The 14,636-nt window shown below is 47.2% G+C and overlaps 1 protein-coding gene across 3 annotated transcripts in view; it reads left to right on the top strand.

The window, feature by feature from the left end:
• Positions 1-14,636, top strand: part of LOC115153298 (pro-neuregulin-3, membrane-bound isoform) — a 553,781-nt gene that overhangs the window by 465,827 nt on the left and 73,318 nt on the right. For 2 of the 3 annotated variants that reach the window (XM_029698590.1, XM_029698588.1), the window contains exon 4: positions 14,101-14,127. In XM_029698590.1, the coding sequence (XP_029554450.1) occupies positions 14,101-14,127 (27 nt within the window). The remainder of the gene's footprint in view (positions 1-14,100; positions 14,128-14,636) is intronic. The other variant, XM_029698589.1, reaches the window with a different exon arrangement.

Genomic DNA, 14,636 nt, shown 5'->3' with positions numbered 1-14,636 from the left:
GTGCTGGGTCAGCTCCACTGTTTATTCCCACATTGCAAATGGATGAGAATGAAAGATGCATTTTTCCATTTGCGTCTCAGGAGAGTGGGGTTGTGGTGGGTTCAGGCAGTGCACTCTGAGACAGTGTTACTATACCTCCTACTATACTGGGACCCTTTTTTCAAACTCTATATTTGTACAGTGCTTTCCGGCAAAGAGAGACCTCAGCATTAGAGAAACTAGCTGACTAATGTAATGTGAGAGAATAAAGACACTGAGGCATGCATGCGTGTGTGTGCATGCGTGCGTGCCTGCGTGCGTGCCTGTGTGTACACGTGCGCACAAAGCACATCATTTATTACATCGTCATTTATTAAATGAAATTTCACTACTTAATCTAGTAAATGATGAACATTAGTGTCATCACTTCTGTTATAATAATTTATACCGTGACTATTACCATTGCCTATTAGCAATAGCCACATTAGCACACTGATTTGGCAGTGTACTATTTTCATCCTAGGGTTGTAAAGGTATTGTCACAAGGTGTGGCTCAAGGAAGCAGGAGAGGTAGAGTCAAGCGCAGGAGACAGATCATTCCGTGAATACTTCTTTAATATATCCACACGAAAAAAATACAAGCACGGTCGGGCAGGGCGTATAAATAAAACGCACCACCCTCTCCAAACATAACGCAGGGACGCAGACCAATATAAACTCCGCGTAAAACGCTGGCAAAGGAAAAACACAGACCCTCCAAACATGAGCCCTGACAAAAACAATCCCGCACAAAACACAAACCTACCTAGCTAGCCTAAATCCCCCCCACACTAACAACTAATACAAAACAGGTGCGTGCCTATCCTAGACCTAACTAACAGAACGTGAAACAGAGGATCGGTGGCAGCTAGTAGGCCGGCGACGACGACCGCCGAGCACCGCCCGGGTGAGGAGGGGCGCCACCTTCCTTAGGTGTCGTGACAGTACCCCTCCCCTGACGCGCGGCTCCCGCAGCACGCCGATGCCGGCCTCGAGGACGACCCGGAGGGCGAGGCGCAGGGCGATCCGGATGGAGGCTGTGGAACTCCCGGATTAGCGTTGGGCCCAATATGTCCTCCATCGGTACCCAGCACCTCTCCTCTGGGCCGTACCCCTCCCAGTCCACGAGGTACTGCAGACCCCTCACCCGGCGCCTGGAGTCCAAGATGGAACGGACTGTATACGCCGGGGGCCCCTCGATGTCCAGGGGGGGCGGCAGGACCTCCAGCACCTCATCGTCCTGCAGCGGACCAGCTACCACCGGCCTGAGGAGAAACACATGAAACGAGGGGTTAATACGATAATAAGAAGGAAGTTGTAACCTGTAACACACCTCGTTTATTCTCCTCAGGACTTTAAATGGCCCTACAAACTGCAGACCCAGTTTCCGGCAGGGCAGACGGAGGGGCAGGTTCCGGGTTGAGAGCCAGACTCTCTCCCCTGGGGCAAACACTGGGGCCTCACTGCAGCGACGGTCCGCGCTCTTTTTTTGTTGTCCCCTGGCCCTTTCCAGTGATTCCTGGACGGCGTTCCAGGTCTCCCTCGAGCGCTGGACCCAGTCCTCCACCGCAGGGGCCTCCATATGGCTCTGATGCCAGGGCCCCAGGACCGGCTGATAACCCAACACTCATTGGAAAGGTGACAGGTTGGTCGAGGAGTGGCGAAGAGAGTTCTGAGCTAACTCGGCCCAAGGCACGAACCTCGCCCACTCCCCTGGCCCGTCCCAGCAGTAGGACTGCAGAAACCTGCCCACATCCTGGTTTATCCTCTCTACCTGCCCATTACTTTCGGGGTGGAACCCTGAGGTCAAACTGACCGAGACCCCCAGTCGCTCCATAAATGCACGCCACACCCGGGACATGAACTGGGGACCTCGATCCGAAACGATGTCCTCAGGCACCCCGTAGTGCCGGAAGACGTGGGTGAATAGAGCTTCCGTGGTCTGCAGTGCTGTAGGAAGACCGGGTAAAGGGAGCAGACGGCAGGACTTAGAGAACCGGTCCACAACGACCAGGATCACGGTGTTGCCCTGGGACGGCGGGAGATCGGTGAGGAAATCCACCGCCAGGTGTGACCATGGTTGCTGCGGAACCTGGAATGGCTGTAATTTCCCTCTGGGCAAGTGCCTAGGATCCTTACTCTGGGCGCACACCGAACAAGAGGAGACATAGCGCCTCATGTCCTTCCCCAAGGTGGGCCACCAGTATTTCCCACTAAGACCACGCACCGTACGCTCAATCCCTGGGTGACCCGAGGAGGGTAGCGTGTGCGCCCACCGAATCAACCGATCGCGGACCCCGAGCGGGACGTACTTACGACCCACGGGACACTGAGGAGGAGTAGTTTCCGCCCGTAACGCCCGCTCGATATCCGCATCCACCTCCCAGACCACCGATGCCACCAGGCAGGAGGCTGGAAGTATGGGGGTGGGATCGGTGGACCGTTCCACAGTGTCATGGAGATGAGATAGTGCGTCGGCCTTAGTGTTCCGGGAACCTGGGATGTACGAGATTGTGAACTGAAATCTCGCAAAGAACATCGCCCACCTGGCTTGATGAGGGTTCAGTCTCCTCGCCACCTGGATGTACTCTAGGTTACGGTGGTCGGTCCAGATGAGAAAAGGGTTACGCGCCCCCTCAAGCCAATGTCTCCACACCTTCAGGGCTCTTACCACTGCCAGCATCTCCCTGTCCCCCACATCATAGTTACACTCTGCCGGACTAAACTTCTTAGAGAAGAAAGCGCAGGGGCGAAGCTTCAGTGGCATGCCCGAGCATTGTGAAAGCACAACTCCTACCCCAGCCTCGAACGCGGCCACCTCTACTATGAATGGCAAAGAGGGATCCGGATGCGCCAGCACCGGAGCATCGGTGAACAGAGCCTTCAGATGGCTAAAGGCCCCCTTCATCAGTGAGGTGATGGGAGCCGCCACCTGCCCAAAGCCCCGGATAAACCTCCGATAGTAATTGGCAAACCCCAAGAACCGCTGCACCTCCTTCACCACGGTGGGAGTCGGCCAATTACGCACGGCCGAAATGTGGTCACATTCCATCACCACCCCGGATATGGAAATGCGATATCCCAGGAAAGAGACGGCTGGCTTGGAGAACTCGTATTTCTCAGCCTTGACGTATAGGTCATGCTCCACCAGTCACCCAAGCACTTTACGCACCAGAGACACATGCTCGGCGCGTGTAGCGGAGTAGATCAGAATATCATCAATGTACACCACCACACCCTGACCGGGCAGGTCCCGGAGAATCTCATCCACAAAGGATTGGAAGACGGCGGGAGCATTCTTTAACCCATACGGCATGACGAGGTACTCATAATGGCCAGATGTGGTACTAAATGCACTTTTCCACTCGTCCCCCCCTCGGATACGCACCAGATTGTATGCACTCCTGAGATCTAATTTCGTGAAGAAGCGCGCCCCGTGAAATGACTCTACCGCCGAGGTGATGAGAGGTACCGGGTAACTGAAACCCACCGTGATAGCATTTAGACCTCTTTAGTCAATGCACGGGCGCAGACCCCCCTCCTCCTTCTTCACAAAAAAGAAGCTTGAGGAGACGGGTGACCTCCCTGACCAGCCCTGACCCTAGTGGTCGACTGTCTAGGGAGTGCACGGGGAAGGGTTGGTCCAGCTGGACCAAGGGAATCCCTAACTTAGCGGTGACCCCGCGGACCATAAAACTCCCTGCCGCGCCTGAATCGACTAGCGCCTTAAGCCGGGAGTGAGGGGAAAAAGCGGGAAAGGACACTAACGCATTCATGTGACTGACAGGGGGGTGTGGGTGAGGCTGGTGCTGACTCACCTGAGGTGTCAAAGAACCGCTCTGCCTGTCCTCTAGACTCCCGGGTGAGCTCCTCCAGCACCGGTCCACAGTGTGTCCTCTGCGACCATAGGCGGTACAGGAGAGGGCTCCCCCTCCGGTCTTCCTGGCTGCAGCCCCCCCTATCTCCATAGGCATGGGAGCAGGAGGGCTGGGAGGTGGAATGAGCAGGGCCCGGTTCGGACGCCTGCGGGCGGCCAGCAGATTGTCCAAACGGATAGACAGGTCAATCAGCTGGTCCAGGGTGATGGTCGTGTCCCTACAGGCTAACTCCCGGCGGACGTCCTCCCTCAAACTACACCGGTAGTGATCTATAAGGGCCCTCTCATTCCACCCCGCTTCAGCGGCTAGGGTCCAGAACTCAAGAGCAAAATCCTGCGCGCTCCTCGTCTCCTGTCTCAGGTGGAATAGCCGCTCCCCCGCCGCTCTCCCCTCCGGGGGATGATCGAACACTGCCCGGAAGAGGCAGGTGAACTCCGGGTAGTTGTCCCTGGCTGGGTCCGGACTGTCCCAAACGGCGTTGGCCCATACCCGGGCTCTACCCGTGAGACACGAGACGAGGATGCTGACACTCTCCTCCCCCGAGGGAGGAGGACGGACGGTCGCCAGGTATAACTCCAGCCGGAGTAGGAACCCCTTACACCCAGCGGCCGTGCCATCGTACTCCCTGGGGGGGCGAGTTTAACCCCGCTGGCACTGGTTGCTGTGGGTGCTGGTTGGGGTGCCGGCTGTTGAACCGCCTGGTCAGTGGGGCCGGAAGCGCTTTGGTCCTATCTCTCCAGGCGCGCCAGCACCTAGTCCATGGCGGTACCCAGACGGTGGAGAAGGGCGGAGTGTTGAGCGACCCTCTCTTCCATGGACGGGGCTGGCGCTGAAGCTCCTGCTGACTCCATTTTCTTATGGTGCAGGATTCTGTCACAAGGTGTGGCTCAAGGAAGCAGGAGAGGTAGAGTCAAGCGCAGGAGACAGATGATTCCGTGAATACTTCTTTAATATATCCACACGAAAACAATACAAGCATGGTCGGGCAGGGCGTATAAATAAAACGCACCACCCTCTCCAAACATAACGCAGGGACGCAGACCAATATAAACTCCGCGTAAAACGCTGGCAAAGGAAAAACACAGACCCTCACTTCCAAACATGAGCCCTGACAAAAACAATCCCGCACAAAACACAAACCTACCTAGCTAGCCTAAATCCCCCCCACACTAACAACTAATACAAAACAGGTGCGTGCCTATCCTCGACCTTACTAACAGAACGTGAAACAGAGGATCGGTGGCAGCTAGTAGGCCGGCGACGACGACCGCCGAGCGCCGCCCGGGCGAGGAGGGGCGCCACCTTCCGTAGGTGTCGTGACAGGTATCTCATTCAGACAAAATAGTCTTCTGATTCCCTCTACCAATAGTCTATCATAGGTAACAGGGCAGATGTGTCACATGTGGTCAGCACAAGCCAATTGTCAGTGAACAACCCACAGTTAACAATATGTGCCAGCCTTGCCTCCGTGTCGTAAAAAACAGTGGTCTAGTTACTTTAGACAGGAACAAAAGAAAGGAGATTGGTCGGGGAAGATGGGTAGTTGTGTTCCGCGGCCGTCTAGCAATCTGAAGGTTGCGTGTTTAAGTCACGTTGGGGACAATTGTAGGATTTTAGCTATCCCTTATTCTAAAAATAACCTATTTCACCTAACCTGCTATGTACATTTTCTTAACCTTTGTCATTTTAGTTCTCATAACCTTTTACATAAATTATTAGTTCCCCTAACCACCAACGTAAATTCTGCCTGTAATTTTCCTTTGTTCTTATGGTGCAACAAGCAACCTGGTCTCAGAGAAAGACATATACACTGGCTTGATAGTATCCACCCCCTTTGACATTTTTCCTGTTTTGTTGCCTTACGACCTGTAATTAAAATAGATTTTTTGGTGGTTTGTATAATTTTATTTACACAACATGCCTAACACTTTGAAGATGCAAAATATTTATTGTGAAACAAACAAGAAATAAGACAAAAAAACCAGAAAACTTGAGCGTGCATAACTATTCACCCCCCCCATAGTCAATACTTTGTAGAGCCACCTTTTGCAGCAATTACAGCTGCAAGTCTCTTGGGGTATGTCTCTATGAGCTTGGCACATCTAGCCACTGGGTTTTTTGCCCATTCTTCAAGGCAAACGGCTCCAGCTCCTTCAAGTCGGATGGGTTCTGCTGGTGTACAGCAATCTTTAAGTCATACCACAGATTCTCAATTGGATTGAGGTCTGGGCTTTGACTAGGCCATTCCAAGACATTTAAATGTTTCCCCTTAAACCACTCGAGTGTTGCTTTAGCAGTATGCGTAGGGTCATTGTCCTGCTGAAAGGTGAACCATAAGTATTTAGACCCTTTACTCAGTACATTGTTGAAGCACCTTTGGCAGCGATTGCAGCCGAGTCTTCTTAGGTATGACGCTACAAGCTTGGCACACCTGTATTTAGGGACTTTCTCCCATTCTTCTCTGCAGATCCTCTCAAGCTCTGTCAGGTTGGATGGGGAGCGTCGCTGCAGAGCTATTTTCAGGTCTCTCCAGAGATGTTCAATCGGGTTACTGCCATAACCATGCTTCACCGTAGGGATGGTGCCTGGTTTCCTCCAGGTTTGACGCTTGGCATTCAGGCTAAAGAGTTCAATCTTGGTTTCATCAGACTAGAGAATCTTTTCTCATGGTCTGAGAGTCTTTAGGTGCCTTTTGGCAAACTCCAAGCGGGATTGCCTTTTACTGAGGAGTGCCTTCCATCTGGCCACTACCATAAACGCCTGATTGGTGGAGTGCTGCAGACATGGTTGTCCTTCTGGAAGTTTCTCCGATCCCCACAGTGGAACTCTGGAGCTCTGTCAGAGTGACCATCGGGTTCTTGGTCACCTCCCTGACTAAAGCCCTTCTCCCCCGATTGCTCAGTTGGGCCATCTCTATGAAGAGTCTTGGTGGTTCCAAGCGTCTTCTATTTAAGAATGATGGAGACCACTGTGTTCTTGGGGACCTTCAATGCTGCAGAAATGTTTTGGTACCCTTCCGCAGATCTGTGCCTCTACAAAATCCTGTCTTGGAGCTCTACGGACAATTCCTTCTACCTCATGGCTTGGTTTTTGCTCTGACATGCACTGTCAACTGTGGGACCTTAAATAGACAGGTGTGTGCCTTTCCAAATTATGTCCAATCAATTGAATTTACCACAGGGGGACTCCAATCAAGCTGTGGAAAGGATGATCAATGGATACATTGTGCACCTGAGCTCAATTTCGAGTCTCATAGCAAAAGGTCTGAATACTTATGTAAGGTATTTCAGTTTTTTATTTTTAATACATTTGCAAAAATATCTGAAAACCTGTTTTCACTTAGTCATTATTGGGTACTGTGTGTAGATTGATAAGAAAACCAATTCATTTAATCAATTTTAGAACAAAGCTGTAACGTAACAAAATGAGAAAAAACTCAAGTGGTCTGAATACTTTCCGAAGGCACTGTATATAAAACAAAGTTACTTTTGTCCTCTGACAAATTGGGCCAGAACATTTTTTTTTTAAAACATATAAAATAATAATCTCTAGACTCAGTACTTTAAATTGCATATGCTCCTGGGACAAAATGTGACACAAGTTTCAAAGGATGTGGACGCACTGTAAAATACATAGGTCTCAAAGCCTGAGTTAGGGTTTGACTTATTTATGATGTGGGGAATGGGTGTCAGAGAGACTCTGGCAAAACAAGGTGTGTGCAGGCTCTCAGGCGGACCAGGTTCCCATAGCAACACCTCCAGACACAACAGAGAAAGAGATGGAAACAGAGAGAGACATAGGCAAGGACATGCTACGCTCCAGGCATCAGTACACTGAAGGACAGCTAGTCTCAACGACCCGCACAATGGCGTCAGAAACCTTGACAGAGAGAGAGAGAATGGATGTGCGTGTGTGAAAGAGAAATAGTCAAAGCCAATGTGTTTCTTTTATCTAGTCTATCCATCCTTAATCTCAAAGATATTTTTTTTACCTCAGAGTGACGTCTTAAACTAGAGTATTACCCCGGAGCACCTATCAATTCAAGTAATTTCAGCTTATAAGAGGAGGCTGTCTATCAACACATTGACTTCTTTGCTAGAAATTAGAACACTTCAATTGAAAACAGTTTTATGTCGAAAACCATATACTCGTACCATTTGTATTCTGAAAATCTGAACATGATGCAATCCCTCACCACGTTGATACAGTAATTTATTTTGTCAGACAGAATAATAGAGTCAGGGCTGGAGTTTTCCCTTGCTGATAGCAACTCTATAAACTCGAAGATTCACAGTCTGCGGACAATAGAGGAAGGTTATTGACTTGGAGAAAGTCAGTTGTCTCGCTTTCACCTGACGAGAACTCATACCAAAGAAGTATTCACCTCTCAAAGGTAAAACGGTAAAACAAAACTTCCCATGAACTGCACTCTGAATATGTTGTAACTTATTTGATGGTACCATATCAAAGGTGGGGGGGGTATCCAAAATACCAAAGTTATGAAAGAAGCAGAATCCATTTATCCTGCTACAGTAGACAATGACATCTGAAGTTTCAAGGTCAAGGGTGCAACAGAGGCTTTGCCTGACCTGAGATCTAAAGCAGAGAAGTTGTGACTTTAGCAGATCACTTCTCTCTACCCAACGTCAACTGAGAGTGCGGGGCAGCCTCTGGAATTATTAAGTACTGTTGTTGAAATAATGACTGTATAGCGTCTCTTCACTATGGGCAGAAGGGCAATTCACAGGTACTGATGTAGTCTAAGAGACGGTATTTGCTTGTTCCTCGTGTTTGCTATTCTTAATTACAGTTCAGGTAATGAACTTTAAACACCTTTGCAAGTAGACATAGGGACTTTCTCTAGATATTATTGCCATTAGAAGACAATTATAGTGAATAGTTACAATGAATTGCCAATAAAAAATAAACTGCTACTAATACTTTACTTTTCCTGCATTTGTACTTCAGCATTCTTTCACCACGTGATAGGGTTCACCACAAAGGCTTGACCTTGACAGGCTAAAGAATACTTGCAAAGGCTTGGCCTTGACAGGCTACTCTGGCTACCTTGGTGGATGGGGGAAGCAGTAACAAGAAGAAAAATGAGGAAAATGCAACTGCACCATGGGACAACATGTCAGCCAACCAGGGCTCAAACCCATCACCGAGGGGCTTTTTCCAAGAAGATCCGCTTTAGGGAGTCTGTATTTTGATGCTGTTTTCTGGGCTATTTTAAGTACACATTAACCTGCATACAGGTGGACGGGCTATGTTGGCATGGTGAGTAATGTTCTTCAGGGAGACGGAGGGTGGAAGGGAAGCAGGATTACCTGCCGTCACAGGTACCCCACCGGCTGCACCTGCCTCTCCGTCTGGCCACAATCAAACATACACCGTTGTAAACACTGCCATATTGTTCTACCTGGGGCTCTGCGTCGTCCCGCCCACACTGGTACAGGGGAGATGGCATTCGCAAATGTCACCTCCAGTCGAATAACAAAGTTAACTTTTCTTCTGCCTCAGACACTACGGTGTAGAACACATGACGTTGATATAATAAAGATTTTTGAAAAATATAGATTATGGCTGCTATGGTTACCATGTATGACCATTCTTATACTACTGGCTTCTCGCACTGTTACAGCGCACCTAGTTTAGATTTGTACAACATGTTCTACAGCTCTCAGTTCAGTTCAAACTGGGTGAATGGTACCATATGTTTGTGCTGTCTGTTGCCTTACTGCCGCACCTCTGGATTTAGACAAATGTTGTTGTACACACTTGTTATTTTCAAACTTAAACACGAGATCACAGGCAATGACAGATCATGAATAACCATAGTTTATGAAAAACGAAAAGTTTATCCAGATAGGGCTGCAGTACAGTGTTCCCTTTCTCTCTATTCACAGGTACAATACAGTACATCGACAGTATTTTCATAGAATACATATTCTGTTGCGTTCCTCTCCCGTCCACTGTGTATTGAAGGGAGAGATGGAGAGGTCTCCTCATTAGTGTTCAATGGATCTGACGCACCACTGCATCCTTTAATTTCCCCTGTCTACCTCTCATTATCTCCCAAACTCAGAGCAATAACCAACCACATTTTCAGAGAGTGAACAAAATACTTTATTTACATAAGTATTCAAACCTTTTGCTATGAGACTGCACAGGGTATCCATTGATCATCCTTGAGATGTTTCTACAACTTGATTGGAGTCCACCTGTGGTAAATGTGATTGTTTAGACATGATTTGGAAAGGCACACACCTGTTTATCTAAGGTCCCAAAGTTGACAATGCATGTCAGAGCAAAAACCAAGTCCTGCGGTTGAAGGAATTGTTCGTAGAGCTCAGAGACAGGACTGTGTCGAGGCACAGATCTGGGGAAGGGTACCAAAAGCCACTCCTCAGTAAAAGGTCAATGACAGCTGCTTGGAGTTTGTCAAAAGGCACCTAAAGGACTCTCAGACTATGAGAAACAAGTGTCTCTAGTCTGATGAAACCAAGATTGAACTCTTTGGCCTGAATGCCAAGCATCGCATCAGGAGGTAACCTGGCACCCTCTCTACAGAGAAACATGGTTGTGGCAGCATCATGCTGTGGGGATGTTTTTCAGCGGCAGGGACTGGGAGACTAGTCAGGATCGAGGGAAAGATGAACGGAGCAAAGTACAGAGAGATCCTTGATGAAAATCTGCTCTAGAGTGCTCAGGACCTCAGACTGGGGTGAAGGTTCACCTTCCAATAGGATAATGACCCTAAGCACTGACATAACGCTGTATTGGTTAATGTGACGACTGATGTTCATCGAATGATTTCCCAAATGAACTCAAGAATATCAGAATATCGATTTTACAACAGTCGCTAATTAATTAATTTTCTCTACAGTCTCATTCAGAACGTTGCATAATCTGGGAATCTTCACAAACCTGAGTCTCACTAAATTAGTCCGTACCACACCAATTGAGTTGATTATTTAATTACTAACAAGCTAAAATGATAATATAAGATACACATACAAAAACACACAGTCTAGGCTATTGATTAGAACTTAGTACATTGAAACAGGTCCCTACCGGGCCAACACAATATGACACGTGTTAAACAAAATAGGGATTTCAAAAGAGAGAGAGAGAGTACACAAGAGAAAAGCACACTACATTTGTAAACTATGCTTAGTTTAACCCTAACCTTGGCCCGAACTGCTGCTCTTATGGGTCAGAATATAATGATGTAATTACGTGTCGAAGGTCTCCAATGGGGTGTCTCTTCATGGACCGGGTTCCGAACTCTTCTCTGATAGTGGCACGTCTTTGGTTACCGGGTGTAACTCTCTGTTTGTCCTCACAATGTCAGTGTCCTTTCTCTTAGTGGTCTGTTTACTCGCCCTTGTTCTGAAAGAGGGGTCTTCTGAGGATGGCTAATCAGCTGTGTAGATGGTTCCAGCGTGGGAATGAAAACAGTGTAGACACATGATTCCTTGAAGAGCGGTAACTGGGTGGTCCTGCTTGAATTCACCCTCTTAGACACAGCTACTCATCCATAGCATAGAATAAGAAGTTCCTTTGTCTTCTTCAACCTCGTGTTGTGTTTTGGGGTTACAACTAATTGGACCTTGGCTGCAGCTCGTGGTCACTTAGTCATAATGTTAATTCTTAACTCACATGTGTTTTACCCTCTGGTCAGAAATGGGCGTTTCCGCCTTTAGGGCAAGTTCTCTGGGCGTAACTAGTTACGAGGCAAGGTCTGGATTTTACTCAGATCCAATTTAGACAACTAATTTCACATTTTATCTTCACAAAAACATTCTCTTTGATCTGGACATTTTCCACACACTGTACAGTTGGCAAACATCAAGTACATATTGTGAAAACTCTTCAAGTTACAATTGTTTCATTATAACGTTGTCATTTAACTTTTAATAACATAACAAAAAACAACCTTAATTTTCATATTCCATCTATCGTCATTACTACCATTTTGGCTGACGAAACATATTGTCCCAAAGTCCATTTATTGCATGTTACTGTTCAGAGGTAGGTTCTCCATAGGCCCATCATACATTCCATTCCTCCATACTAAAAGGACAAAGGGATTTTGTCTACTGCCTTAAGATTTACAATGGGTGGGAGGTGTCATAACCCCCCCCCCCCCCATCTCCATACCACTCGATCTCTTACCCGCTGGTGGGTGTGAGAGATATCTCCGTAGGTTTATGGTCCACAGTAACCTGACCCGCACAGGCCAGTCATGACAGCACACAGCCAAGACAATGCAGGAGTGGTTTCTGGGACAAGTATCTGAATGTACTTGAGTGGCCCAGCCAGAGCCCGGACTTGAACCAGATCTAACATCTCTGGAGAGACCTGAAAATAACTGTGCAGCGACACTCTCCAACCAACCTGTCAGAGCTTGAGAGGATATGCAGAGAAGAATAGGAGAAACTCCACAAATATAGGTGTACCAAGCTTGTAGCATCATTCCCAATAAGACTCAAAGTTGTAATCACTGGTTAAGGTGCTTCGACCAAGTACTGAGTAAAGGGTCTGAATATTTATGGAAATGTGATAAAGTTTTATTTTTAATACATTTGCTAAAATTTATAAAAAACTGTTTTTGGTTCGTCATTATGGGGTATTGTGTGTAGATTGATGAGGGAAAAAAACGATTTAATCCATTTTAGAATAAGACTAACTTAACAAAATTTGGGAATGATCAAGGGGTCTGAATACTTTTCGAATGCACTGTAGAACATAAAGAATGTAAACAGAATTGTATATATGGCAACAAAACTGTGTAAAGAAACTTCCACTTTCTGTAAACAAAGATGTATGCAAAGGTCTTATGCCAGGATATCTCACTACGCACTGATTTATTTTCCAAACTGTAACACACTAGAACCAATGACATATATAAACCCTGTATTGCTGATGCTATGTATTGGCCATTGAGAGGCTTTGAAGTCACCCTTCGGCCATATGGTCACTCCCTTGTCGACCAGTCCTCAATAAGAATGAATAGCGTTCTACAGTATTTCAATTAACTGATTCAAGGACAAAATTACATGTATTAAATTATGTGTTTTGTTGTAGTGGGGACAGTAACATTAGTACTTTCAAATCCAAATCAAATGTATTTATAAAGCCATTTTTAAACCAGCAGATGTCACAAAGTGCTTATACAGAGACCCAGCCTAAAACCCAAAACAGCAAGTAATGCAGATGTAGAAGCACAGTGGCTACTAAAAACTCCATAGAAAGTCAGGAACCTTGGAAGACATGCTAGAGAGGAACCAGGCTCGGAGGGGTGTCCTGTCCTCTTCTGGCTGTGCCGGGCGGAGATTATAAGAGTCCATGGCCATTAAGGCCAGATCGTTCTTCGAGATGTTGAAAAGTTCATAGATTACCAGCAGGTTCAAATAAAAAGCACAGTGGTTGTAGAGGGTTTAACAGGTCAGCACCTCAGGACTAAATGTCAGTTGGGTTTTCATAGCTGAGCATTCAGAGGTCGAGATCGCAGGAGTGGTAGAGAGAGAGAGGGACAGAGGGAGAGAGAGAGAGAGAGGGTCAAAAACAGCAGGTCTGGGACAAAGTAGCACGTCCGGTGAACAGGTCAGGGTTCCATAGTCACAGGCAAAACAGCCGAAACTGGGTCAGCAGCATGACCAGGTGGACTGGGGACAGCCAGGAGTCATCAGGCCAGGTAGTCCTGATGCATGGTCTTAGGGCTCAGGTCCTGAGAGAGAGAGAGAGTGAGATCTGTAATAGAATACACATCTTGAGGAGGTGGATAACCAAGATGTCTTGAGGAGGAGGAGGAGGATTACCAAGATGGCTGTGCCGTGGCTTCAATACAGTGCACATTGTAAGTCATCCAGGGTTTATACATGTCATTGACTAGAATTCAACTCATGCACGGTGTGTTTTTCGAGCATGGAAAATGAGCCACAGAGTCTCTTGGTGCAGTCATGCTGAGTGTCAGCTCCGATTATGCCCAGAGCATGTGTCTACTGAAGTTATGTGACGTGAATACAGAAGGCTATGGAGCTTCCTTACATGAAACAACAACAAGTCACAGACATTGTTACTATATGCTGTGACAGGATGTTAAAGTGCATTGTTTCTAATAGCTTTATCTCTGTCTCTCTTCCTCCCTCCCTCCATTGTCCCTGTCTCCCCTCCTCTCTTCTCTTCACCGGAACAGCAGATCACTTGGGCATTGAGTTTATGGGTAAGAAAGCTTCTTTTTTTTACTGCTATGAGTCATGTTTACTGAAATCAGGTTGTGCAACCACGAGATGTGTATAATGTTTATGATCCATATTGGTATGACGTGCATACCCTTCATGTTTGTTAGTTTGTTTTTCACCTTTTTAATTATAAATCACATTTCTATTTTATACATAACTTACCTTTTTAGTTAGTTTTGATGGGAACTTTTCACTATCCCATAATGTATGTAATGTAATTTAGAGGACAGGGAGGCAATTTCCTTTACACAGAGGGATATGGCAACTCCCCTTCCTCTCTCTCGTCTCCTTGGAAACAGCAGAGAACAGAGAGGCAGGAGACAGTGAGGGAGATTTATTACTGTTGGCACAGTAACTACCAGCATCCTTGCACACTGACACTGCCTGTACGTGTGTCTGTAGGGAGAGTGTGTCCCCATTCTGCCAGCCTCTCTCCGTTTGGCACATCAGCTGTAGTTAATGACGATGTACTGCGAGACATTGTTAATGA

The sequence above is a fragment of the Salmo trutta genome, chromosome 18 (genome assembly GCF_901001165.1).
Source record: "Salmo trutta chromosome 18, fSalTru1.1, whole genome shotgun sequence".
NCBI classification, from domain to species: domain Eukaryota; kingdom Metazoa; phylum Chordata; class Actinopteri; order Salmoniformes; family Salmonidae; genus Salmo; species Salmo trutta.
Note: the sequence above shows the minus strand (reverse complement) of the source record. Positions and strands in the feature narration are given on the sequence as shown.